Source organism: Colius striatus, chromosome 1, assembly GCF_028858725.1.
Source record: "Colius striatus isolate bColStr4 chromosome 1, bColStr4.1.hap1, whole genome shotgun sequence".
Lineage (NCBI taxonomy): Eukaryota > Metazoa > Chordata > Aves > Coliiformes > Coliidae > Colius > Colius striatus.
In genome coordinates this window covers 19,735,872-19,760,778 of record NC_084759.1, presented here as the reverse complement: position 1 = coordinate 19,760,778, position 24,907 = coordinate 19,735,872, and the positions used below count along the sequence as shown (strand labels likewise).

Sequence of the window (24,907 nt, the reverse complement as noted above, 5' to 3'; positions counted from 1 at the left end):
TAAAAAGAGACTGACCATAGGCATGTGGTTTTGAAAAAAAAAAAATCAGGTCATTTTCTCCAGCTTGTGTCTTCCAAGACTGCAGATTTAACAGTCACAGGATGCTTCCTTCTGGGCTGGTAATCCACGAGTTCAGGCAAAGCTCTGCAACCACCTGTCAGCCTATTTTTGTGAAGCTCCATGGAAAAACTTGACAAAAAGGACTGATAAAAGAACTGGATGGTCCAGACTGTCCCATTTGATACATTTGATCTTTTGGACTGGAGCGTGGTTTTGCAGGAAGCAGGGGACAGTACATCATGGCCAAGAGTTAAGGAAAATGGGCTTTCCCCAACCAGCCAGTGACATCAGGCAAACCTGTGCTGCTGGGTTTCAGTTTGCTCACCCCTGGCCTTGATCCAGCACCATGGAGCTTGGTGGAAGGTTTTCAGTTGTCCTTGGTAGAAGTAAAACTCAGCTATTGTGTGTGGAAACACCACTCAGGAGAGCCCTTCAGGTCCCAAAGGGCTGGGGGATGCTTGCTCTGTGTCCCAGGTATCCTACCAGCCAACTCAAAATCCTAAGTTTCTTGCATGCTCCTTGTGCAAACGGTGCTTCTCTGCAAACCTGTTTTGTCCAAGGAAGAAGAGCGGGAGTGGAAATCCCAGTGATTATTTGCCTTGGTGCTAATCTATTCTTAAACCAAACTGTACTCTTCAGATATTTTAGTCAAACTGTCATAAATCAACACCTACTTCTTCATTTTTCTCAGCGATGAAAAAATGAAAAAGGGAAAACTGAAAAGCTGTCCTTTAGCTGACATTCCGTTAGAACTGATCGAGCGATCTGCTGTCAGAGCAACAGCTCTTGCCAAAAATAGTCCTTTGGAAAAGAACCTCTGGTGTTATTTGTACCGCGTGTACCACACAATGCTCTTCAGTGAGAGCAGTGCGTCAGAGAGCAGTATTAAAAAGAGATGAGTGAAAGTGCCGTGTGGGAAATGAATCCTGTGCTTCCCTACAAGCTACCAGCATCCTTATGACTGCCTCCAACCAACGAGTTCACTGGTGTGTATCAAGGCATCACTTTTAGAAAGAACAAGCGAGGTCAGATTTGATTAGAAACTCTCCCAGCTCTCAGAGCCTGATACAACCAAAATCCAGGCCACGTCAAGGCTTTCCCATGGTGTAACTCTGACCACAGTTCCAGCCCTGCAAACTCCTCACCACCTTGGTGCAAGAAACATTGAATAACACACATGCTTGCATTAGAGGTGATCGAAAGCATTTTATTTCTGTGTAACAATGATCTCCCCAAACAGAAAAACTGAAAGCTGAAAAATGTTGGAAAAAGGAGCTTAAAATCCAAGAATGCTGAAACTTTTGGAGAGGGGCTTATTTGAGCAAACTTGGATGTTTTCCTCTGAACTTGGTCTTGAAACATTTAGGATATGATTTACTCCAACCACCCTTGAACTGACATGTAAAAGAAGTCAAACAAATAGCACCCTAAGAATACCTGTCTTTTGCCACATTAGAGAAAGAGGATTTAAACTAAGTAGCTGAGATGCTACTGTTTACCCTTTAGCTGGTTAAAGCTGGGAGAGATGAAACCCACCCTTTGGTTTGAAACAGATGGAAACAAGTGTTTCCATCAGGATTGCAAAGTGTGGTCGAGTTTTGTATAGCATCTTATATTTGACTCTTCTGGAAGCTGCTGAGATATCCCCTACTTCAGATACAAAATATATAATGTCTATCTGCTTATGAGCAGGTCATATAGGAGTAGTTGCAGTTTTGGGACTCCCCTAAAAAAATCCCAACAGTGCATTCAGTCATTAGTTTTGGAAACTTGTCACAGTAAAAAGGACAAATACTCTCCTCTCCCACCATGCTCCAAGGCCCAGATTTAGTTCCAAGGCTGTTAAGTAATTCCCTCACAACCTGTGTGTTTCACACGAGCCCAAAGATGTGCACGTGCCACCACAGTGCTGGCACCCAGTCGCTCTAGTTGATGTTCTGCCCAGGGGCTGATTGCTTTATACACAGCGAAATGAGGGGAAAGAAGGAAAGTGAAACAGAGAACTTCTGCAATCAAATTAATATTGTTTCTATCAGTACTTGAAATTAAAGCCTTTTTTTTTCTTTTTTAATCTGAGTCTAGCAATAGCCTTGCTGGTGAATTGGAGAAGCATTTCTTACTTTTCAAAAAAGCACAAGTAATATGATCACATCTACCTAGCTATCCTATTTAGGGAGGCTGAACCTTTAATTAAGAGCCTGACTTTTACATCCTCTGGCACTAATCATAACTATTAACGCTGAGGCCAATGGCATCCTGGGATGCATCCAGAAGAGTGTGGTCAAGCAGCAGGTCAAGGCAGGTTCTTCTCCCTCTCTACTCTGCCCTGGTGAGGCCTCATCTGGAGTCCTGTGTCCAGTTCTGGGCTCCTCAGTTCAAGGACGACAGAGAGCTTCTGGAGAGAGTCCATCACAGGGCCATCAAGACATCCCTTTTTTCTATTGTAGCTAGTAACAGGACAAGGGGTAATGGGATGAAGCTGGAACACAGAAAGTTCCACTTAAACATAAGAAAAAACCATTTCACTGTTCAGGTGAGGGAGCCCTGGCACAGGCTGCCCAGGGAGGGTGTGGAGTCTCCTTCCTTGGAGGTCTTCAAGACCTGCCTGGACACATTCCTGTGTGACCTGATCTAGGTGACCCTGCTTCTGCAGGGGGGTTGGACTAGATAATCTCTAAAGGTCCCTTCCAACCCCTACCATTCTGTGATTCTATGATTCTATGAAGTCAATGGAAGGGTCCAAGGCAGTACAGAATGATGTTTTTTTGAATGTTTACTTCTCAGTAAAAAAATATTCTCATCTTCCAAAAATTGTTCTCAACTGTTTGAAAAATACATTCTGACCCAGTATTCCCCATCGTCCCCTTAATCTGCTTAAACTCTTGTTTGGGCTTTTAATTTAAGGTAGTGGGGAAGACCCATCCCTCCTGTGGTACTATTGTCTGTCAGCTCTGCTGAGACTGCACAGCCAGGGTTTTGTTTTCATTTATTTTTGAAGCAAAAAAATGTAACTAGAACAATTAGATTTTAAATAGGTTTTTATTACGTCTGGGATATTACAAACATCCAAACAAGAAGGTAAATGGCTCTCCCTCTATGAACCCTCCCCTCCCCCCATATTTACACAATTATTTTTTTAAGTTTCTATTTTCAGCTCAGTATATGGAAGAAAACACTCTCCACATTTCCAATAATTACAGTGGAAGTATATCTGGGATTGGGTTAGGTTAATTCTTAGAGGTTCTAGCTAGAATGTTACAGCAGGATTAATCTAGAGGTTTTGGTTTTTATAATGCAGAAGGCTAGGGCACTAACATCATTAATTAGAAGTAAATCTGTCCCTTGGGGACTACATGCACTGCCTGCATTTTTAATTCATATTTAGCTTTAAGACAAATGATGGATTTTTTTTCCTCTTTCAATTTCTCAGTTGCTTCCTTATTTCTGTGTGATCCTTTTGTTTTACATTGGGAAGAACAGTTGGATAACACAGAGATAGTATGTAAAGAATTGATTTTTTCAGTCTATTGGCTGAACTGGAAAATAGTCAATAATTTTCTTTCAATTCAAACTCGTGTTTTGTTTCATTTTGGGAGGCTTACTTTTGTTTTCTTATTTTGCTCTTTAAAACAGCAAAACATAAGCTATTTATCCAAAAATGTTTTTTCAGCAAACAAAAAACCCTACTGAAACCTTGAACTAAATACTGTTAAGCTCACCCTTTCTCAGCTCAGGTTGTTTACTTGATTTCAGAAAGCCCACGATTGGTTTGCTCAACCTCAACATCCATTTCTTGCTGAACATTTTTCTTTTTCTATAAAATTGTACCCAGAAGGGATGCTGGGTTTGACTGACAGCAATAAAAGAAAACCTCACAGTGGCCACAGGATTCCTTTCACATGCAAGGGTGTTGCTGGCCTTTTCTGCAAGGATATTATTGGTGAGAAGAAGTATTCCTCCGTGTGAAGCCCTTACTAGCAGGTCTCTGATCTTCATACACAGTCTTCTAGGCTCATGAAATGGTATTTCGTCCCATTTTGGCTACACTAAACCAGTGTTTAAACACATGAAAGCCATTGGCTATTTTTTTCTTTCCTCCACATTTATGCTGCAGAAGGGTACAATCACTTACCTGTTCAAGAATCTGTACCTCAGCTCTTGTTTGGTGTGATTTCCTGGAGATTTAGAGGACATTTTGATTATTTAAATTGAACGGTTCTGCAGGGGGCATTTCCAAATTCTACAAGTTTGTGGGGTTCAGACATAATTTTCTGAAATTCAGGTTTCTATTTTGAGAAACAGGTCTGGGTCTGCTCACTGTACACTTCCCTCTACTACAGCTCTTCAGCCAATAAAATAACGTAATGACAGTTTATTATCTCCCGGGAGACTGGAGAGACACTTTACAGGGATAAACACATCTCCCAGTCATGATGATCTTTGTTATCTCTCCCTGGTGCTGATACCAGATTCTCCCAGTGACAGATTTCCACTTGTTGATCGGGCAGTTTCTGGTGAGCATGAAGCCTGTGTGGAGATGACAGTCTCTGTTGTGCAGTAACATTCTAATGAGTGTAGGAAACTCACTTTATCCTTCATCTTTTACTTGCCACTCTTTATTCTTCTTTCCATTTACCACATTTTTTTTGATTCCTTTGAGAACCTTTTCCCCAAGACATCCCCAAGTTTGAGTTACCTGAAGGTGAGGGTCAGCCAGGCTCTGGACATGCTGAGCTGCTCATTTATACTCTTTATGCCTTTGCAGTTGGGGAGAGTTTGGTTTGCAGAAAAGAATTGGAAAAATAGTCTGACCTTGAAAAGCAGAGAGAATGGCTCTGAGGAGGTCCTAGCTGCTGCTGCATGGGCTGGAGAGTGAAGGAGGAAATTTGCAGTGTTAGAGGACATGGATCTGTGGAGAGGCAAATGCAAAGAAATGGCAAGTGGTAGAAACTCGGTTACCTTCCCCCTGCAGGTGTATGAGCAGTCACTTCCCACTGATATGTGTTACAGCAAGAAGGCTCATATAGAAAATAAGAAGAATTCTTTAAGCCCTATTTCCTTTTCTGAACATTTGTTGTTGCTGTTTTTAGCTGTTCTCTTTTCTAAGTTCCAGTGGCTCCCTGAGCAGATCTTAAGGTATCAGCAGAGATCTGACATTACTTGTGTCTTCCTTAATAAGCCCATTGATTTTGTAATCCCGCAGACAGCATTTCTTCCATTTCCTGATACTGTAATGCACTGAAGAGTTTATCTATGCAGTAGCCCACCTAAACACCTAAACAAACTGCAATGTCTGAAGTAACTGTTCAGGCAGTGGGTCTGTTTCCCTTATGAACCTGTTACTGCTATGGGCCTCCCTGTACTCATCCTTAAATTCTAGAGCCTGGCATGGCAATTACTATTGCTTTTTAAAAGCCTGCTGACTTTCTCCCATCACCAGCTGGGGTCTGGATGCAGACACTCTCCTGTCCAGAGTCTTCCTTGGAGGTCTTCAAACCCACCTGGACATGTTCCTGTGTGACCTGATCTAGGTGAACCTGCTTCTGCAGGGGGGTTGGACTAGATGATCTCTAAAGGTCCCTTCCAACCCCCACCATTCTGTGTGATTCTGTGTGAATTTAGATTCACTGCTTATCATTAGGAAGACCTACTCATTTTAAATTGATGTAGTGTCTTCTAGCCCCATGAATTATAGATATACTGTGGTATGTATGATGGTAGAAACACAGCCATAGAGACTGATAACAAAACAACAACAACAAAAAAAGAAAGGTAAAGAACTTCAGGAGAAAATGGCTAAACTCTGGCTTAAAACTAGGTACTATATTGAGAGGGCTGCTCCTGATTCTCTGGTGTCACTCACACTACTTAGAAGTGAAGCATGAACTGAAAGACTCCTCAAAGTTTTTCAGACACTTCTGTCCTGTCACCCTATACTCAGTGCTCCCATTTGGCACATATGGCAGCCTTGAAACACCAAAAAAACTCTGTCAAAATGAGGGACTGGATGCTTTGCCAGCTGTCACTTTCATCACTAATTCATTCCTGGTGAATCCCAGGATTTTTAGCCAGTATTCATTCTGTGCCATATAGCACAGTCTCCAGGGGAAATGAGAGCGTCCGCCTGGTGTAATCACTGGGGAAAAGCAGGATGACGCTCTGCCAGCTGGTTTGTAATGATTGCTGCTGCTGTTTCACTCGATGGCTCCAGTTGTGGGAGTGAGAACTCTGGGGGAGTGAGGCTGGGACAGGACTGCGGGTCACCAGAGAAGGAACCCTCAGTTGAAATGAAGCAAAGCTTCCTGAGGATCACTGCACAGGTGGAGCCAAGGCTGGGAGCTGGACAAGCAGTCTGTGACAGTAACTTTCAGGAAGCAGCCCAAAAAAGCTGTAGGGTATGTGCAGAGAATGAGGAGAGGACAGCTTTCACCTCAAAGTCCTGAATTTCTATGAAAAAGTGTACACCTATAGGGGCTACATAGTTTTTAAATGACATTCTCTGAATAATTTTGTTATATGATGTTTCTCATCTGATTTTCTTCATTCATATGCATTCTAAAGATGAAAAAAACCCAAGACACCACTTCAAAAATATTTCTTCCACAGATCCTTTTTTATATCCCCCTCACGGAGAATAAACCCATTGGTGTAGCTGTGCCGTGCAGCTCTGCATGGCATCTCTTCCCCTTTGTCAGATGCCCCTTGGGCTTAAGTCAGGTCAGGGAGAATGACAGAATCATAGAATGGTAGGGTTGGAAGGGACCTTTAGAGATCATCCAGTCCAACCCCCCTGCTAAAGCAGAGGCGCCTCCATCAGATCACACAGGAACGTGTCCAGGCGGGTTTGGAAACCTCCAGAGAAGGAGACTCTACACCCTCCCTGGGCAGCCTGTGGCAGGGCTCCCTCACAGGAAAGAAGATTCTTCTCATGTTCAACTGGAACTTCATGTGTTCCAACTTGTGCCCATTACTCCTTGTCCTGTCACTGCACAGTACAGGAAAAAGACTGGTCCTGTCCTGTTGACTCCCACCCTTTCGGTATTTATAAGCATTGATAAGGTAACCCCTCAGTCTTCTCCAGGCCAAACAGTCCCAGACATCTCAGCCTTTCCTCATCAGAGACGTTCTCAGTAGTCCTTTGCTGGACTCTCTCCAGATTTCAGACCCACAGAGATGAAGGGATGCCATAAGGAAATCCCTACCATAATTCAGGGGACTGAGTTTTAAACCTCTGAGAAAGCCTTTAAGTAGCAGGTATTGCTTACATAGGTTTCATGTAAGCTTCCTAGAATGTAAATTCAGAAAGAATAAAAAAGGAGAACATGGAACAAAATGTCTTTGGCTCTATTGCAGCTCCTCACCATCCTTTTCCAGAAGGCCCCTTGCTCACTGTGGGTGGCCATTCACACAGCTGATCCCATATCCCTTCACTGTTTTGCAAAAACGACACCTTGCCATTTGCTTCCAGGGGAAATCCCAGGTGACAGCATGGGCAACCAAAAGGACCAGGGAATGCCATTTCAACTCTCTGTGTGAAGTCCTCATTGTACACGAGGACATGGCAAAAGAGATGTGGCACAGAACATTTTCTCCCAGACTTCTTGATCATACAGCACTCAGATGCAGGAATGTAACCACCTTTCAGCACTTCTTTAGTTAGAAGTTAGTGAACGTGTTATCTAAAGCTTTTCCTGCTGAGACCTGCAAAGGCAGGTTGACTAAAGCATGTCATGAGTTCACAATGAGTCCATAGGTGTCTTCAGGTTAAAACAAAATAATAAAACAAAAAGGGGAAAGTTTCACTTGTCACTTTCAAAATTACATGATTTAATCTTTCCTTTTAGAATGACTATCAATTTCCAGAGGTACTTGAAGGCTATTTAAATCATATTTTTGGAAGTGTAAGTGGATTGAAACCAAATGTGTAAAAAACCAAGAAATCCACAACCCAATTTGTCAGAACATTTTTAAAGTAGTAATTTCAGGTTGACCTCATATCACCTTCTTCCATTAACTCTTGAATTTTAAATGGACTGAAAAACAAGCTGTGAGTCCACCCATCATGGCTGCAGATATTCACCCAAAAAGAAAGAGAGCACAATAACTCATCTGTTCCACACAGCTATGAAGCATTAGAATTTAGTAAGTCATCTGTCCTCTGCCTTTTACACCTCTGTATCTCCTTCTTTTGGACTCAATGCTTGTAAGAAGAGTTGGTGAAATACAATGGATTGGTGAAATGTAGCAAAGCACTAGTATGACAGTGCAAAAGATGGTGAGTTCAGCCATGTGGCTATCATTAGGATTTTTGTCCACTTTCTCATGAGATTCTTGACCAGGTTTTGCTCTTTCAAATTTCTAAAGGATGCCTGGCTCGCATTTGTACAAGTGCATTTAGTGTTTTCTCTCTGTTTTTAATCAAATTTGCTTTGTCTGTCTAAAGAGCAGGAATACTACCAAGGGACAGGGGAATTCATGATGTGGCACAATTGATGGGAGTACAGCCAAGGTGAGCATCTTACTCCTGCAGGTTGAGGTTCTGGTCTGACCTCCTGTCTCCATGGCTTCTGGGTGCTGGGTGCTTTTGTGAGCTGCAGTCAGTAAAATGTAACTTCACTCCTGTCCCAGCCTAAATCTCGGCTTCTGTCTCATCTATCCCTTCCTCTGTCTCTAGTAGAAGGCAGGAGAGACCTTTAAGTTGAATGATGTGCTCATACTTCTCTTATTGAACACTTGTAATTCTGAATGCAAATGGAACTTTATACATGTGAACAGAAAAAGGACTAAATTCACTGGATAAATTATTCACAACAGATAATTCAACCTGCTCTCGTGGGAGAGTGCAATGAATGTCTGATGGTGTGAAAAAAAAATCCCCCCAACTAATTCTTCCAACCAGTGAAGCTGATGGTAAAACCCTTTACTGACTTCAAAGGGAGTAGAACCTGACCTTAAGACAGAGATCCCACATACAACCTCTCTTTAGTGGTTCTCACTTGCATTTAGAGTTAAAACCCTGACAAGCATTTATGTTTGGAGGAGCCCAGACTAACACTATAGCAGAGCCAGGCACATGCATTAATAGAGCTGTGGCTAAAAGCAGGTCTGGTCTGCAGCCATGGTGCAGAGCACCGCCCTGAGCTAAAATAACCCAGCCTCAGGAGAGAGCCATGGTAGGAGTGTTGTTTAGCGAGTCTGGAGCTCAGGGTAAGTTAATTTGGCCAGGTTTGTCTAGTTTGGAGAAAAGCAGGCTGAGTGGCAACCTCATTGACGGCCTCCTGAGGAGGGGAAGTAGAGAGAGAGGTGCTGAGCTTTTGCCCCTGGTATCCAAGGACAAGACACATGGTTCAAAGCTGCACCGGGCATTAGAAAGCATTTCTTTACACGAGGGTGGGTGTCAGGAGGATGGAGCCAGGCTCTTCTCAGTGATGTCCAATGACAGGACAGGGGGCAATGGGTATAAACTGGAACACAAGAGGTTCCAAAGAAATACAAGGAAGAATTTCTTCACTGTGAGGGTGAGGGAGCACTGGAACAGGCTGCCCAGATGGGTTGTGGAGTCTCCTTCTCTGGGCACATTCAAAACCCACCTGGACGAGTTCCTCTGTGACCTACTCTAGGTAGTCCTGCTCTGACAGGGAGGTGGACTAGATGACCTTTCGAGATCCCTTCCAGCCCTTCAGATTCTGTGATTCTGTGAGACAGTGGTTAAACACTGGAACAGGCTTCCTAGAGGGGTGCCTGTCAGTGTTTAAGAGGCATTTGGACAATGCCCTTATTAATGTGCTGTAACTTCTGGTCAGCCCTGAAGTGGTCAGGTGGTTCAACTAGATCAAGGCGGTAGGTCCCTTCCAGCTATTATATTTCTATTTTAGGCTAGTCTAGTCTTTGCATCTGGGTTAGATCTGCAGCCAGTGAGGAGGTTGTGACCAGGGTACCACTGGCTGTGCTGCTGGCCATCATCCCCAGTGGCAGTGTGGTATGGGGATGATTTGGGTGCCATGGACTGTGTGCAGTGGATGTGGGGTCTGGGGAAAACCTTGCACAGGCGCTGCTTCTGTGCTCCTCCTCTGTGGCAAAGGAGGTGAGAGGACTGAGGGCAGCTTGTGCCAGTGCTCCCCTCTCTTTGTCGGCAATGAAAACTTGCAGCCTCAGATACTGGGGAGAAACAGGGACAGGGGAATGGTGTGAGTCGTCCTTGTGAGGTGGGAGAGGGGGAAAGCAAGGAGGGATGGGGTGCAGAGTTCGCATCTTCCGCCTCTGTCGCTGGGGGTCTGTATTCCCGGGTTCAGTCTGGGTGTCCCGTGTTTCCAGCCCTCCGTCCGTGCCGTGTGAAGCACTGTCACCCGCAGACTGTGCGTGTCTCCCCCTGCCCCGCGCGTTCTCTCGGCGCTGCTGCCGCCTTGCCGCATTCTACTTCGCGTGGCTGCGGCCACGCCATGCCCGCGGTCCAAAGCGCTGCGTGGCTGCGCCGGGAGGACATAGCACCGACGCCAAACGCTCCCGTAAACCCGAGCGGAGCTCTGCCCGCCCGGGTGCCCGTGCGCGGGGCCCCCAGAGCCGGGCGGGCAAAGCGGGGCGCGAAGCGGCGGCGGGGAAAGGAGGCGGCGGCGGCTCCGGGCTGGGGCAAGCCGTCCGATCGCTGCCCGCCGTCACCGCCACCGCGGAACCCCTCGCGGGTGCCGGTGCAGCCTCAGCCCCCACCCCCCTCTCGGCCGCGGGTGCCGGGAGATGGGCGGTGGCGGGGGGCGGCCCGCGGGGAGGGGCTGCGGCGGCGCAGGTTGAGCCCGAGTGGGCGCCGGGGGCCTGGCGCAGGCCCGCGGCGGGGGAAAAGCGGCTTATCCGCGCCCCCGCCTCTCCTCTCCGGGTTGCCATGGCGACGGGCGGGCGGCGGCGGCGGCGGCGGCGGGGCTGTCAGTGAGGCTTCGCGCCGGGGACCGCGGCGGCGGCGCAGCGGAGGCCGCGGCGGCGGCGGCGGCGGCGGCGGCAGACATGGACTCGCACTGCGACTGTGCCGAGCCCCCGGCCGCCGAGCAGCCGTCGGGGAGGATTAACAAAACCGCCTTCAAACTGTTCAAGAGGAGGAAGTCCGGGGGCACCATGCCGAGCATCTTCGGGGTGAGGAGCAAAGGCGGGGAGGGGAAGGGCGCCGGCAAGGCGGGGATGGTGCGGAGCCGGACGCACGACGGGTTGGCCGACGCCGTGCTGGAGAGCGGCAAGAAGGAGGAACCGGGCGGCGACGCGCAGAGCCGGGAGGCGCGGGGCCCGGCGGCCGGCGGGCTCGGGCTCGGGCTCTCCCCCGGTGGCCCGGTGGCCAAGTCGCACAGCTTCTTCTCACTGCTGCGGAAGAACGGCAGGCCCGAGAACGGCAAGGCGGAGAGCGCGGAGCAGCGCGCCGGCGGCAGACAAAAGAAGGGGCTGAAAGGCATCTTCAGCAGCATGCGGTGGCATAAAAAGGACAAAAATGGCAAGGAGGAGAGGGGCGAAGCCTCGGAGATCCCGTCCGGGCTTATTATGCCGGGGTCTTTGACTGCCAGCCTGGAGTGCATCAAGGAGGAGCCGCCGAAACCTTTGTCTGAGACCCCGAGCGGCTCCGGGGACGGCGGGCCCGAGGCGGCGCGGGAGAAGCTCGGCGGCGAGGCCCGGCAGCCCGGGGCGGGCGACGGGGAGCCGCGGGCCAGCAGCCCCCTCCCCGCGGAGGAGCCGCCCGCCCCCGCCTCCGCCGTCCCCGCTGGTGCCGGACGGCGACCCGAGGAGCTCAGCCGCGAGCCACCGGAGCCGGGCACCGGAGAGGTTGGGACTGCGAAGGATGCGGCCATAACAGGTGACATTCCAATAACGACTATCCCCCCTGTTGAACCTCACTGTGATAGCGGTCAAGAGACGGCAGCCGCCCCTGACCCTTCCTCTGTTGATCCACCCTCAGAGCAATCGATTGATCGTATTTGTTTGATGTTTGCTGACGTGACTTCACTGAAAAGCTTTGACTCTCTTACAGGCTGCGGAGATATTATTGCGGACCATGAGGAGGATGGGGGCGGCGGGAGTGGCGGCTGCGGGAAGAGCACCCCCGGGGCCGGCAAGCTGGGTGCCTCCAAGAAACACCCCACCATGGTGGCTTACCAGGGAGGAGGGGAGGAAATGGCCAGCCCGGACCAGGTGGATGACACCTACCTGCAGGAGTTCTGGGATATGCTGTCGCAGACAGAGGACATCCAGACAGAAGGAGGAGGAGGAGGAGGGACAAAGAAGCCCGAGGGGTTGAAGGAGAACCGAGGTACTGAGGCGGCCCAGAACAGGGTGGTGGTGAAGCGTGGTGGCCTCCACCAGATCCCCATTCACCTCAACCACAAAGAGGAGCAGAAGGGCAGGGAGAAGGAGCAACATGAAGGTGTCCCAAACAGCGATGAGGGCTACTGGGATTCTACCACTCCTGGTCCCGAGGAAGATGGTTCTGCAAGCATCCAGAAGGAAACCCTTCCCAGGGACAGCTACAGCGGGGATGCTCTCTACGACCTCTACACTGAGCCGGATGAGAACCCACCAGCAGGGCCTACGGAGGAGGCGGTCACCTGTGTGCCACGCTCCAAGCCCGTGTCTCCAATAACGACCACGTGCTCACTGAAGACACCTTCTGGCACAGTGAAGGACTCCAAGATACCCATCAGCATTAAACACCTCTCCTCGCATCCTGCCAGCCATGGAGTAGATGCCAGTAACAGCCATCACGTCGCACACCATCACCTGGCCAAAAGTGAGATGCACAGAACAAAAATCCCTGTCTCTAAGGTACTGGTACGCCGGGTCAGTAACAGGGGCCTAGCAGGGACAACAGTGAAAGCTGCCACGTACCAGGACAGTGCCAAAAAGTAGTTGGGTAAGAGGTGGAGACAAAGACGGGCAGCAAGATCGGTGGAAAACCTGCATAGGAGACCACAGATAATGAGTTAGTTTTATGTCACCTGAAGGAAGACACCTATAAGGCTTACTCCACTGTACTGTGTGGGCCTGCACATCCAAATCCTTTCTTACCGGACTGTATGTCTGAATATGAAAAGTCGACTTCTTTTAGAGCACTTTTTTTTACATTTATACCTTTTTTCTGCAGCACTAAGCACTGGGGAGGTTCACTTTTACATGCCTTTCTGGAAGCCGGACTTGGATTACGAACCTAAATGAGCATCCTTCCTCATGCAAAGCAGTGCCATGAGTTCTTCTTCAAGGGAACAGAGTTACAGAAGGAGCGACGCGAGAGGTTCTCCAATACACTTACCTTTTAATAGTTTCTGAGGGAGGAATGGAGGGTGGGTGCCTGGCTCCCAAAATGGTGTTTGCTCTATGTGCTGGTGGAAAAAAATGCTGAGCAAAAACCAACCCACCTAACAGGTATTTTCCTTGCTGTAGGAACGAGAGCACTGCTCGGCAGCAGACTCGATTGACTCGTGTGCAGTAATTAACTAAGGAGTTAGGTGGACTTGTCTAACAGGAAAGCATATTTTTGGGCTGTCTGTCTGTCTGCTTGGTTTTGATCTGGTCTAATGTAAATGGGTAACATAGACACCTGAGGTAAGTTCAGATGTTTACATCAATACATGTCCGATAAAGCATACAGTCAGGTTCAGGGAAATGTTTTACTAAATGCCAATATATACACACTGTTCACATTTATACAATAACTTGCTTGCCACGTGTAAATATATACATATTTTAGCAGACTTACTCAATGCTACAGATTTTTTATTAAAAAGAAAAAAAACCCACAACAAAAAGTCACCTGTCTGTATTATCTAGAGTTTAAGCAAGAGTTAGTTTTTATAGGTAGATAATTTTACAGTTCTAAAATTATAGAACTTTGTGTAAGTACCTTAAATTAGAGCAAAACTCTGTTTTGTATGGGCTCATGCATCCCCAGATAAGTCTGAAGTGCTGATTTTATTCCAGTGGTACCTTCCTTGGGTCAGAGCTGAGGTTCTGACAGCACTGCCACTGCAAACCTCTATTTTCAGGGGTTTGGACAAGGTTGCTCTGGGCTTAAACCTTATGGAGAAGGAACCCAGGAAAGAAATGTGTTTTTAAATTATTATTTTTAAAAATATATAAAGTTAGTTTTTGACTATTTAAAGAAAGATTGGGTTCTCGTTGCTTTTTATTTTCATTCTTGATAACGTCAGAATAGTTTTACTTTAAGAGAGAAAAAGAAATATGGTAATCTAGTGGTACGTAAAATGGTCTGATGAGCTTGGATCCTATGAGAAATGTATTAATGGCCAGGGCATTTTTGAACAGTGGTTACTGTGCATGGGCATTGACAACATTTCAGAGAAATTTAAAAGGGTTTTAATGTGCCTGAGGACATATTTTTATGATACACTGAAAAAGCTCCCTAAAAATCACTGAAGTCTAAAGGTAAATGTTATGTATTTACAAAATATTTTGATACAAGTATTTAATCATCAGACCACCGTTAATATAAAATATATGCTCCAGTGTATCTGAAGAATAATATACATTTTAAAAATATACGTGTCTATATTATGCAGAGAATCCTAAATTCACATCACTGAAGCCAATGGGTCTGATCTTACATAGCAGTTGGTTTTATTGTCTCTCAAATTGAAAGAAAGAAAGGAAAATAAATATACAGAATATACATTTGAAGGATATTAAGGTTGTAGGTAAACCATAAAAAGTGAGGGAATACCATAATAAGAGCTGCATATATGTATACGTGTGGTTCACTGGGGAAGTGACCTTATGGTCACAAGGGCAGAGTTGGCATCTAGTTGAATTTCTGCAGGGTTTAATACTGAACTGCAGCGCCCTGGTGAACAGGGAGAAAGCGTTGGTTTTGCCAGGCAGTCCTTGTTTTTGTGGTTTGGGTAAGAACCTTAATAGGCTTCAAAGGAGATTATTTTGTACGCTTTGTTGCTCACATGTACGTGTGTGTTTTCCTCCCCGCCTGCTCGCACAGCCGCGCTGTACACATGCATGTGAGGTCAGAACGCGCCTGCTCCCACGGCGCCTGCACAGCCTGAGGGGACGCGCTCCACAGCTGTCCCCAAACATGCCGCTGGGTCATTTCCTTGCCCTGCAGAAAAGGATTTGCATTTGGCCTGACTCTGCTTGTGCATTTTAGAAAGTAAGAGCTGCAATACCCTCCTCAAAAGGATGAATGTACAGAATGTGGAATATTGCTCTGGTCTCCAGCCCTAAACCTAATGTTCCTTTCCCTGTTCTTTTGTTTTCACTTCACTGTATGGGACACATCTTTCCTTGCATGACAGCTCTGCAGAAAAGTCATCATTCTCCATTTTGTTGTAAGGACAAACTGTGCAGAAAGATTCTATAGGGAACTGGAAGTTGAGAGGGAGGGAGGATGTGGTGAGCTTTGGGTAGTACCATGAAAGCTGGAAGTACTGAGTACAGGTAGTAGGAGTGGTGCATCATTAAAACCACTAGAAGATATCAGCTGCCCTCTATCTCTACAGGACTCGTGTGAGGCAAATTGTTCATCGTATGCATTCCTGTTCACATTGTGGCGTGTGTGTATCCAGAAACCAATAGAGCGACAGTAGACTAGCTCCCGCTCATGCAACACCTAACATGGATCATCATTAAAATGCTTTGGCTTCCCTTCATTTTTATCTCTCTCCTTTGTTTTGTGCCCCATTTTTCCTCCATCATCTGCATGCTGGTGGTCAGCATCCTCCTGGGATGCAGAGCGTGGAGCCCCGGGGGGCTGCAGCTGAGCTAGGTGAGAAGGTGGCTGTGCTGCCCTGTGCTACCTGCCCAGGCCAGGTGCTCCCCACTTGCTCTCTCAAGCTTTCTATGGCACACCCAGTGTAAGTACATCTTGCAAATCTCTTGGCGGTTCGTTTGGCTGCTTGCTGTGTACATATTTTAAGGACAATCATATCCTTAAAAGGAAAATGGGAAAGTAGCTTGTGGTAGGGCGTCAGTGTTTCGAATCGTTGCGACATACTGACGTTGATTCAGGGTAATGGTTGTGTGAGAGTAAAAATACGATTTAATGCTCAAATTAACTTTGTATTTTTAATGCTCACTTTGTCTTTAAGCCATCTGTGGGGTTTTTTTTTTCTTATTTTGAAAGGTTATAGAAGATTTAATATTTACTAGGGTTTTCAATTTCCATCCAAACATATTGGTGTAACTCCACACAATGCCTAAAACAATCATTGGGAGGAGGTCAAAGGCTTTATTTAGACCTATGTTTAATTCCTGATAGATCCCTGAAAAATACTGTGAGATGCTTAAGAACAAACAGTTAATGGCTTGCTGGATTTAAAGGCTAAGGCATATAGAGGTCATAGTCCCGAGGCATTCTGTGGTGGTTTGCATTTTTACTTACATTACCCTGTTCAAGCATGTATTTTTCTTGGCTTTGGTAGGTATCGAGGTAGAAATGGTGTTCTGAGTCCCAAAGATAACATTCCCAATGCTGTTGTCGTCTTGATTTTCCTAAAGAATACTTTTCTTTGTTTGTTTTATTTGTCATTTTGTGATCTGAACGATGCTTTGTAATTATCAGCTTGTATGTCACTCATAAAGGATTTTATGGATTGGAACTTGACATTTAGTTATATGTACTCTTTGCACTTTCAGGTCACTGCTGGTAAATTTGGTATGTTCTTAGGATATTTCTGTATATTGCATAGTGTTTTATAGTTATCTACAGTGATTTCAGTGGTATACATCCCCATCCTCTGTATCAGCACAAAAGATTTCCTTTTGGTAGCGTGAAATGATGTTTTTGTGGACTTCTTTTGTCACAGTAAGTGTTAAGTTTCCTGTACTATATGTGTGGCCTGCAACAGACATAAAAGATCTTATTTTCCCTGTCATGCCTATGCATTTTGCTCTTGCTGGTAGTAGGACTCAAACACACATAGTAGATTTCAGAAGAAATTCCGTGACTAGAATAAGAAAACTCTATGTTCAGTCTTACTCCATCAGTCACCAGCACTCTCTTCATCCACTGTGAATATCCTCACCGCCGTTCAGGGTGGTAGAGGACTGAGTTTTAAGAATGACATGCATAGATGTGCGCTATGAAAATTAATTCACTGATTATTTTTTAATGAATCTTGCTAAATTATTTATCTAAGCTAAGTGAATATTGCACCAAAGTCTTCAAAATGTCTGATACAGATGGCATTTTCAGTAAGATTCTGTGAGTGCAGATGAGCCAAATTAACAGGCTTTGCTCAGCAAAGCAAAACCTTGTTCTTTCTTAAATTTCTAGTACTGACTGAGCCTGCAGATCAAAGGGAGCCATTGATTCTGCTCCCTGGCCTGCTCAGAGGGGTTTTTTTCCTCCTGCTCTAATGGACTACTTTCCTAAAAGGCTTTTCAGCAAGATAATGGTATGAAAGAGACAGTTCACAGTAACAATAGCCACTTACAAGGCAGATGGTTATCTAACAGCCACAATGGGGGACCCTAAGCAAGGTGGCCTGAAAATGTATTTTCATAGACAGTGATATGAAAGGCTGTGGCTTCTCTCATGGAAAAACAATTTGACACTGACTCAAACATGCTTCAGAAATGAGTCTTGGCAGAGTTTTCAAATGACAGCTTCTGCAGGGTTTGTGGGTTTTATTATTTTGGCTTTTTTTTGGTCTTTGTTTATGTTTTCCTTGGGATGACATAACCCCATGTGTCTGAGTAGAATTGCACAACAACTGACTCTTCTGGGATTCAGTACTGGAATACACAGTCAGTTGTCTTCAGTGGCCTGGGACTGGCTCCTGCCGAGCGTCCCTCCCTCCCACTGAGGGATGGAATGATGGGATTCCCTTGTCATGAGTCCACGTGCTGTTTACTGTGAGCAGGAGGTATCTGAATCTGTCTTGCTGTTTGTGTTCAGGAGACAGTTTGTTTTTAATTTGACTCACAGGCTCAGTGTTAGCTCACAGCTGGTCTTCCTTCTGAGCAGCTTGGCATTGATTTGGTGTTTTTGAGGTCCATTTCATGTAGTGAGAAATGGAAGAACCTGCCATATGCAAAGGAATAAGAGCTATAACTGTTCAAGCCACGTCCTGGGGCCATTGTTCTTGAAAAAGTAGGTTGTAAAGCTCTTCTTGCTTTGGAGGGCTTTTCCATCCAATACAGTGAGTACTAGTGCCTGGGACCCCCCCTTTTTTTTCCTCTCTCTCTCTGCCTCTCATTCCCTCTCATCCATGCTGCAGTTGCTTGGGAAACTGAGATTTTTGATCCAGCCTTCCAGCACTTGAAAAGAGGAGCTGGTGCCAGTGTGTTCTCCAGAAGGTCTTGAAAGTTCCTACTTCATGGTCTTGGAAAAAATTTAATTCACCTTCAGAAAAAGCAGCAAAGATACTTAAAATGGAGATCTCTGCTGTGTGATCTCATACACGTGAGTGAGGATGCTGAGTGATATTTTGCCTAGAGTGGAATTCTTGTCCTCCACTTCCCAGTTGTGGAAAGTAGCAAATCTGGCAGGGAAGCACATAACTTATAGGAAGGCCTAGAACCTGCTTCTTATGGAAACTGCAGCCAGATGTTCTTAATCTTTGGTAGGAACTGCTTTTCTTTTACTTTTCTGTACATATTTAAATAAATAGAACCAAAGTTGTAGCGGAGAGAAGAAAAGGATATGTGCTCCCCAGGGCAAGGTATTTAAACTGCCAGGTTGAGAGGCTTCTTGTGGCAATGGCTAAAAGAGGAAGACCACTTTGCCTACTTTAACATCACATCAAAGCAATGCTCTGCAACAGAAGCTAACGCAGCTACAGCCACAAAGGTAGTAGGAAGCTGGCGTTTGCCAACATGACAGTCGCTTTCCAAGGTCCAGTTCTGCCGTGGCAAAGCTTCCACTGTCTCCAGCAAGAACTGGCAAGGGCCCTTAAACTCTTAACCCTAAGGAAATAGGGAATGTTTCTTAAATAAGTCTTCCCTTTTTTAAATATGAACACAATTCAGGTGGTTGTGCAGTCTTTTATATTACTGTAGTAGTATTTTCACTGATCTGAATGCAAAACATGTCTTTCCATTGTTTCTACATCTTAAAAAGCAGCCACTCCTGCACATAGCTCTGGTGCTCAGCATGTTGAAATTACAGCTAACACAATCACTGCTTTCCTTAATTTAACTTGTGATGGCAAAACCAGGACCAGATCCTTTCCAGAGCGCTAAACCCCATGCTTATTGTGCCACTGTTTGTGTTTTTCGATATGCTAACTAATGATGCTTCCCTTTAATTATTACACAGCCACGTCTTAAGTCTGTTTATAGGGAGAATGGTATGTAGAGACAGAATGGTAAGATCTTTTAACAGCTTTTTTTGTGTTTTTGGATGATGTCACATGAAAACAGTTGCTATTTCAGTATCAGGTTGTTTCCATGGGCTTTTTATGCAGTTGCATTGGAAGCTTTGAACATAATGTGCTCGTAAAAGAAAATGGGCTACATCTGCTTTGAATTGAGCCTGACCTTAAAATGTAAAGCTACAGAAGTGGTGATGTTTGTTGGCTCATGGCAGCAAGGGGGAAGGTCTCACCTGCACCCTGTGGACTGGGGAAACAAGACACTGTCTCTCGCAGAATTTGCTATCTGCCCCCATCATGGGGTCCCAGGAAGGGGGTGCAGAGTGTCATCATCTGGAGGTGTCTACCAGATTGGACAGTGGTGGGAAAAGCCAGAGTGGTCGTGCTGGGATGTGCTGAAGGACTGATAGGGTGGCTGGGAGATGGGATGAAAGCAAGGGCTGATGGACCTTTAGTCCCTAGGGAAAATAAGAGTTAAATATAGGCCTATAAAATCTCACCGCTCTTCTGCCCAAATTTTGGTAGGGGGATGTGAAGACCCAGGCCCTTGGTGGGGTGGTGAGTGGTGGCTGCACCCTTGCAGCCCAATGGCAAGTGAGGAGGGAGTGCAAGGCAGAGCAGCACATCCCAGGTAGAGGGAGAGTGACTTCTGCAGCACTGGGCTTGGAAAGAGCAATGTTACCCTGCTCTTCAGAAAGGTGGCAAGACTAAAGCTATTGCCTTTGTGTAAAATTGAAGTAAATCCTCTACTGTAGGACAGATTGCAACAGATGGATATCAGTCCACCAGCATTCCCCCTGAAAGTAGTGGATCTATTAGTGGTGTCAATTGTTAAGAGCAAGTGAAGATCTTGTAATTTGGCCCCATTTGAGTTTTCCTTGCTACGTTTGTCAGCAGAGTCTATCTCAGAAAATCTCTAGTTTTGAGGCTTGTGGCCCTGTTGAAGTGGGGAATGAGGTGTGAATGTGGCTGGTAGAAAATATAGATTCAGTAAGTCCAGAAAACACAGTGTGGCTTCAAGCTTTTACACAGCCCAACTCTGCTTAAATATCATGATGTGCCTGAGGAAAATTTAGCAGGGACTGCTCCACACTGCATCTGACAAATCCACGCTCTGGGGGTTTCCTATGTGCTGAAAGGGACAGATGTGTCCTGTTAGAAGTCACTTAACCTGTTTCTGTAAGATGTGTTAATTAACAATTTTCCCTGGTATTTCTTGTGGCAGCCACTTCCACAATAGGTAGCTTGACCTATTCAAGAGCCAGAACTCCCCACTCTTATCTGAATGGTTTGCTAATCATCTGGCCAGTCTGTGTGAACCAACTTTTTCTTAGTGAAAGCTCACAGCACTCTGGGGGGTGTTTTTATAACAGACTGTTAAGACACACTCTACTCCTTTCCACCTCTAGAAACTGAAGTCTCTCCTCAAATCACTGTATTCTTAATGTATTTACAGCCTAACTGATAGCAATAGATGTCTTTCTTCCCTGGCAGTTCACAAGGATATACTAATCAGTGTTTATTATATTTTTAATTCTGTAAATATTTATTTTGGTACTCTGTGTATTTATTGGCACTGATTCTGATGTTTGCTTATGTGTCATTGTAAATGTTGATGGTTTCAATAGTCTTGCTTCTAATGAATGTAAGGAACTCAGACTAACTGCACTTTTCTTCCATTCAAAAATCTTACAGTGAAAAATATTCCCACTGTCATGTGTTATAATATGTTAATAATACGGTTAATAAAATCAGTTGTCACTTTTCATTGATGAATGTGAAGGTTACTTTATGATGTTTGAGCTGGAGACAGAGCCAGTCTATTCAGTGCACTGGAAAAGACTAGGTTTTGGAGTGCAAGACATTAAGGAATTATGTCCCCCAAACAGCATAAAAGAGAATACTTGGGCATGTGTGCACTTTTCATTTTTATGTGGAAATGCCTGCAGCAGTTCTACTTAAAACATCATAGAATCACTAGACTAAAATGGTTACATAGGGGAGGGATTTCATAAATGAGAGAGTTTTGGTCTTCTGTTCCATCAGCATGTTCTTTTCTTTTTTTTTCCTTTAAACCACCTAGACAATGGATATAGACTGAGTTTCATGCTGTTTTTCAAAACAGCTTTGCTTCCTGGTTCTCCCCTGGTTAGGAAGCCAATAGGGAAGCTGGTTCTCTTGGTACAAATTGGCTTTGGAGTTGCAGTTCTGGTGTGACAGCTAGAAAGCGCAGTCTGCTGTAAGCTACATTTCCCACCTTTAAAACTGGGACTTCACTACTATGGCTATATATAAAGTGACATTTATTAGAATATCTGTATTGCAGTTTTCTCTGAATTTTTGCCTTTACAAGATGCATAAAGCATTTGCATCATTCTCATTTTAATCTTGAAGCTTATTTACCTCACTTAGCTGAGTAGCACTGCCTTGCTAAGTGTTCTCCTGTGTTACTACTTGTCCATGGAAGAAACTGAACCATCCAGAATAAGAACTAGAATAAAATTTTCTCAAAAGTTATTGAGGAACAACAAAACAAAAAGTGTGAAAAGCTCATTATGCAGGTAAGGAGAAGGACATGCTCACACAGTATAAAGTGATCCTATGTTTACAAAAGTGTAACTCCTCTTTCCAATAGCTGGAATGAAGGTGAAAAAAGGTTTTCCCATTGATTTAATGCACAATTTCACATTCAGACCTTCTCAGCTTATGTCCCCTATTGCACGTTCATGTATTTTATCCTGTGCATCTGGAAGCAGAAGAGTTGTGGTTTAAATTATTTCCTGATGGAGAAGATTGCTTAGCGGTTACCTTGCTTGTGTCCAAGTGTAGCTACTGGGATTGTGGGGGAAAAAGGGTTGCAATGAAGTGCAGGGCAAAAGTACAGCAACCTCACGAGTCTTGATTCTGTGTGTGTAGATCTGTGTGATGCAGCTGTTAACACCTTCCACAAAATCAGACTGACTACAGTAGCCTGACAGATCCACTGTGGCAGAAAAAAATAAATGAGAAGACTCCTGAAACCAAGATACTTGGCTCAAATATTATTTTTGAAATCAAGATGAAGAGACAGAGTTTCTAATATAGAACTAAAAGTCCATTCCCAAATAAAGCCAAGGTTGATCATTCCCAACAATACATCTCTATGATTTCTATAGCCACCTTACTGGAAAAGTGTTTGCAATGGGAGTGATGACCTGGAAATCAATCTGTGACCCATTTGTTGAAGATGAATGCTCCATCCAATTTGCAAATCTATCAAGCAAGAAAGAGAAGACAGTGTTCTTGACTCCTAATAATTTGTAAGGAATATTGGCCAGCCTAAAGGACCAGTCAACTGGCTGTGAGTACTAGTCTCCTTTTAAATCCTTTCCCTTGAATCATGGTATTTTTCCTCTTTTAAAGAGATTATACAGGAGTTACTAGGAGCTCACATTGAGCAGATGCCTACTCCTACCTACCACGTGGCACATCTGCTTCCAATTAAAACCATTCCACGGTGCCCTGAGGGGGATGGGAAGGAGGCTCGAAGGTTCTGTGACTGATACCCCATGCAGCACTACAGGCTTGTGGAAGAGTGCCTGGAAAGCTGTCTGGTGGAAAAGGACCTGGGGTTGTTGGTTGAGAGCTGGCTAAACATGAGCCACCAGTGTGTCCAGGTCATCAAAAAGGCCAATGGTATCCTTGCTTGTGTCAGCAATAGTGTGACCAACAGGACCAGGGAAGTGATTGTCCCCCTGTACTTGGTGCTGGTGAGGCCACACCTCAAATACTGTGTTCAGTTTTGGGCCCCTCACTAAATGGAGGACATTGACGTGGTGGAGCAAGACAAAGAACGGCAATGGAGCTGGTCTGGAGAACAAGTCTTATGAGGAGCATCTGAGGGAGCTGTTTATCCTGGAGAAGAGGAGGTTGAGGGGAGACATGATCACTGTCTTCAGCTACCTGAAAGGAGGTTGTAGTGAGGTGGAGGTTGGTATCTTCTCCTCAGTAATGAGTGATAGGATACAAGGAAATGGCCTCAAATTGTACCAGGAGAGGTTTAGATTGGAAATGAGAAAGAACTTTTTCAGTGATAGGGTTACCAGACACTGGCACAGGGTGCCCAGGAAGATAGTGTAGTCTCCATCCCTGGAGATATTTAAATGATGAGGTGCTGAGGGACATGGGTTCATGGTGGGCTTCACAGTGTGAGGTTAGCGGTTGGACTTGATGATCTTAAAGGCCTTTTCCAACCAAAACAATTCCATGATTCTAATGATGGAGACTTGTTCTTGAACAATATGTGTATTTTTTTCCAGCTTAATAACCATTAATATTTTTTAAAAGATATGGATGGAGTCCCATAGCCACTACTCTAAATAGAAGAAGACAAAGGCAAGGAGTCTGTTAAGTATAACTTCCCACAGCTATTCTAAAGACTAACAAGCAATCAATGCTGATGCTGTGACCCTTCACAAGGTGGCTGTGTGCAGCAAGCACATGAATCCCAAGTGAGATGACCTGGACCCAAGCGTTGCCACCAGCGGGGAAGAAAGGCTCATGCCTTCTGACAAAGCACTGATCCAGACCAAGGAGGTCTGGGTCCCTCTTTCCCCGTTTCCTTTCCAAGTAGTTGTGACCAGATTTACAGAAGGCTGAAGATACCACATTTTAAAGTCTGATCCACAAAATCAGCTGCTCTTGTTGCTCAGAAATTGTGGCATGAGGTTTTATGATAAAATTTCACTCTAACTTAGGCACCTGCACTGGGCAGGCTCAAAAGCATCACATGGCTGGGTCTGCTCTCTCAGTGTCACAGGGGGTCATGGACTGGCTCTTTCAGCCATGTCAGCCCTGTCTGTTGGTGCCACTTGAAATGTGTATGTTCCTTGGGCAGAAGAAAGACTTTAGTAACAAGTGCTGCTGAACTCCCGTGGAGATGGAAACATGCAGGGTGACATGAAGAATGCAAAGGAAACAAAAATCCTAAGACCGAACAGTATTTTAAGTACAGAAATTATGCTAAATCTGTATGGTATGTATTACAAATCCGTTCTGTTCCTGCCCAGCTCCATTTGTTCACCTGTAAAGATGAAATCACAAACTAATTTTGCAACAAAATAGGTATGATTAAGTAATGGAAAATGTGTCTTACTAAATACAAGTAGTGAAAAACCAGCTCTTGTTTATGGCTATGAAAGTCCTGGCTGTTATCTAAAATGGACATGAAAAAAAGATCTGTTCTACTAAAATGAGGTAGAGTATCAGAAAAATTGTGGTAAAAATCAAACAGATTGTTCTGAGATTTTCTTGAGATAAAACTAGACACAGATAAGGATTCCACTAGTCTTGGTTTGTCTTTATGGTAGGGATCTGTTAGATCTGCATTGTTGTTCTCTGTATTTCCACCCTTCACATTCTACACTAATAGATTTTGTTTACTGACAGATAACAAATCACAGAAAAATGTGGCAGTTACAGTGAGGAAATCAGCCCTGCTATGCTTTTGCTTATAGATGTCTTTTTTTCACCTGTGTTAACAAATTAAGCTTTTGATCCTTCCA

The 24,907-nt window shown here is 44.9% G+C and overlaps 1 protein-coding gene across 2 annotated transcripts; it reads left to right on the top strand.

Moving 5' to 3' along the window:
• The first annotated feature begins 11,049 nt into the window (after positions 1-11,049).
• AMER2 (APC membrane recruitment protein 2) lies at positions 11,050-13,777 on the top strand. 2 transcript variants are annotated; one of them, XM_062020420.1, is made up of 2 exons: positions 11,053-11,884; positions 12,059-13,777. In XM_062020420.1, the coding sequence occupies exons 1-2, from the start codon at positions 11,053-11,055 to the stop codon at positions 12,931-12,933; spliced, it is 1,707 nt and encodes a 568-aa protein (XP_061876404.1). In that variant the 3' UTR covers positions 12,934-13,777. The 2 variants fall into 2 exon arrangements, with proteins under 2 accessions (XP_010199770.2, XP_061876404.1); XM_010201468.2 differs by having other exon boundaries at positions 11,050-13,777.
• Positions 13,778-24,907: the final 11,130 nt, after the last annotated feature.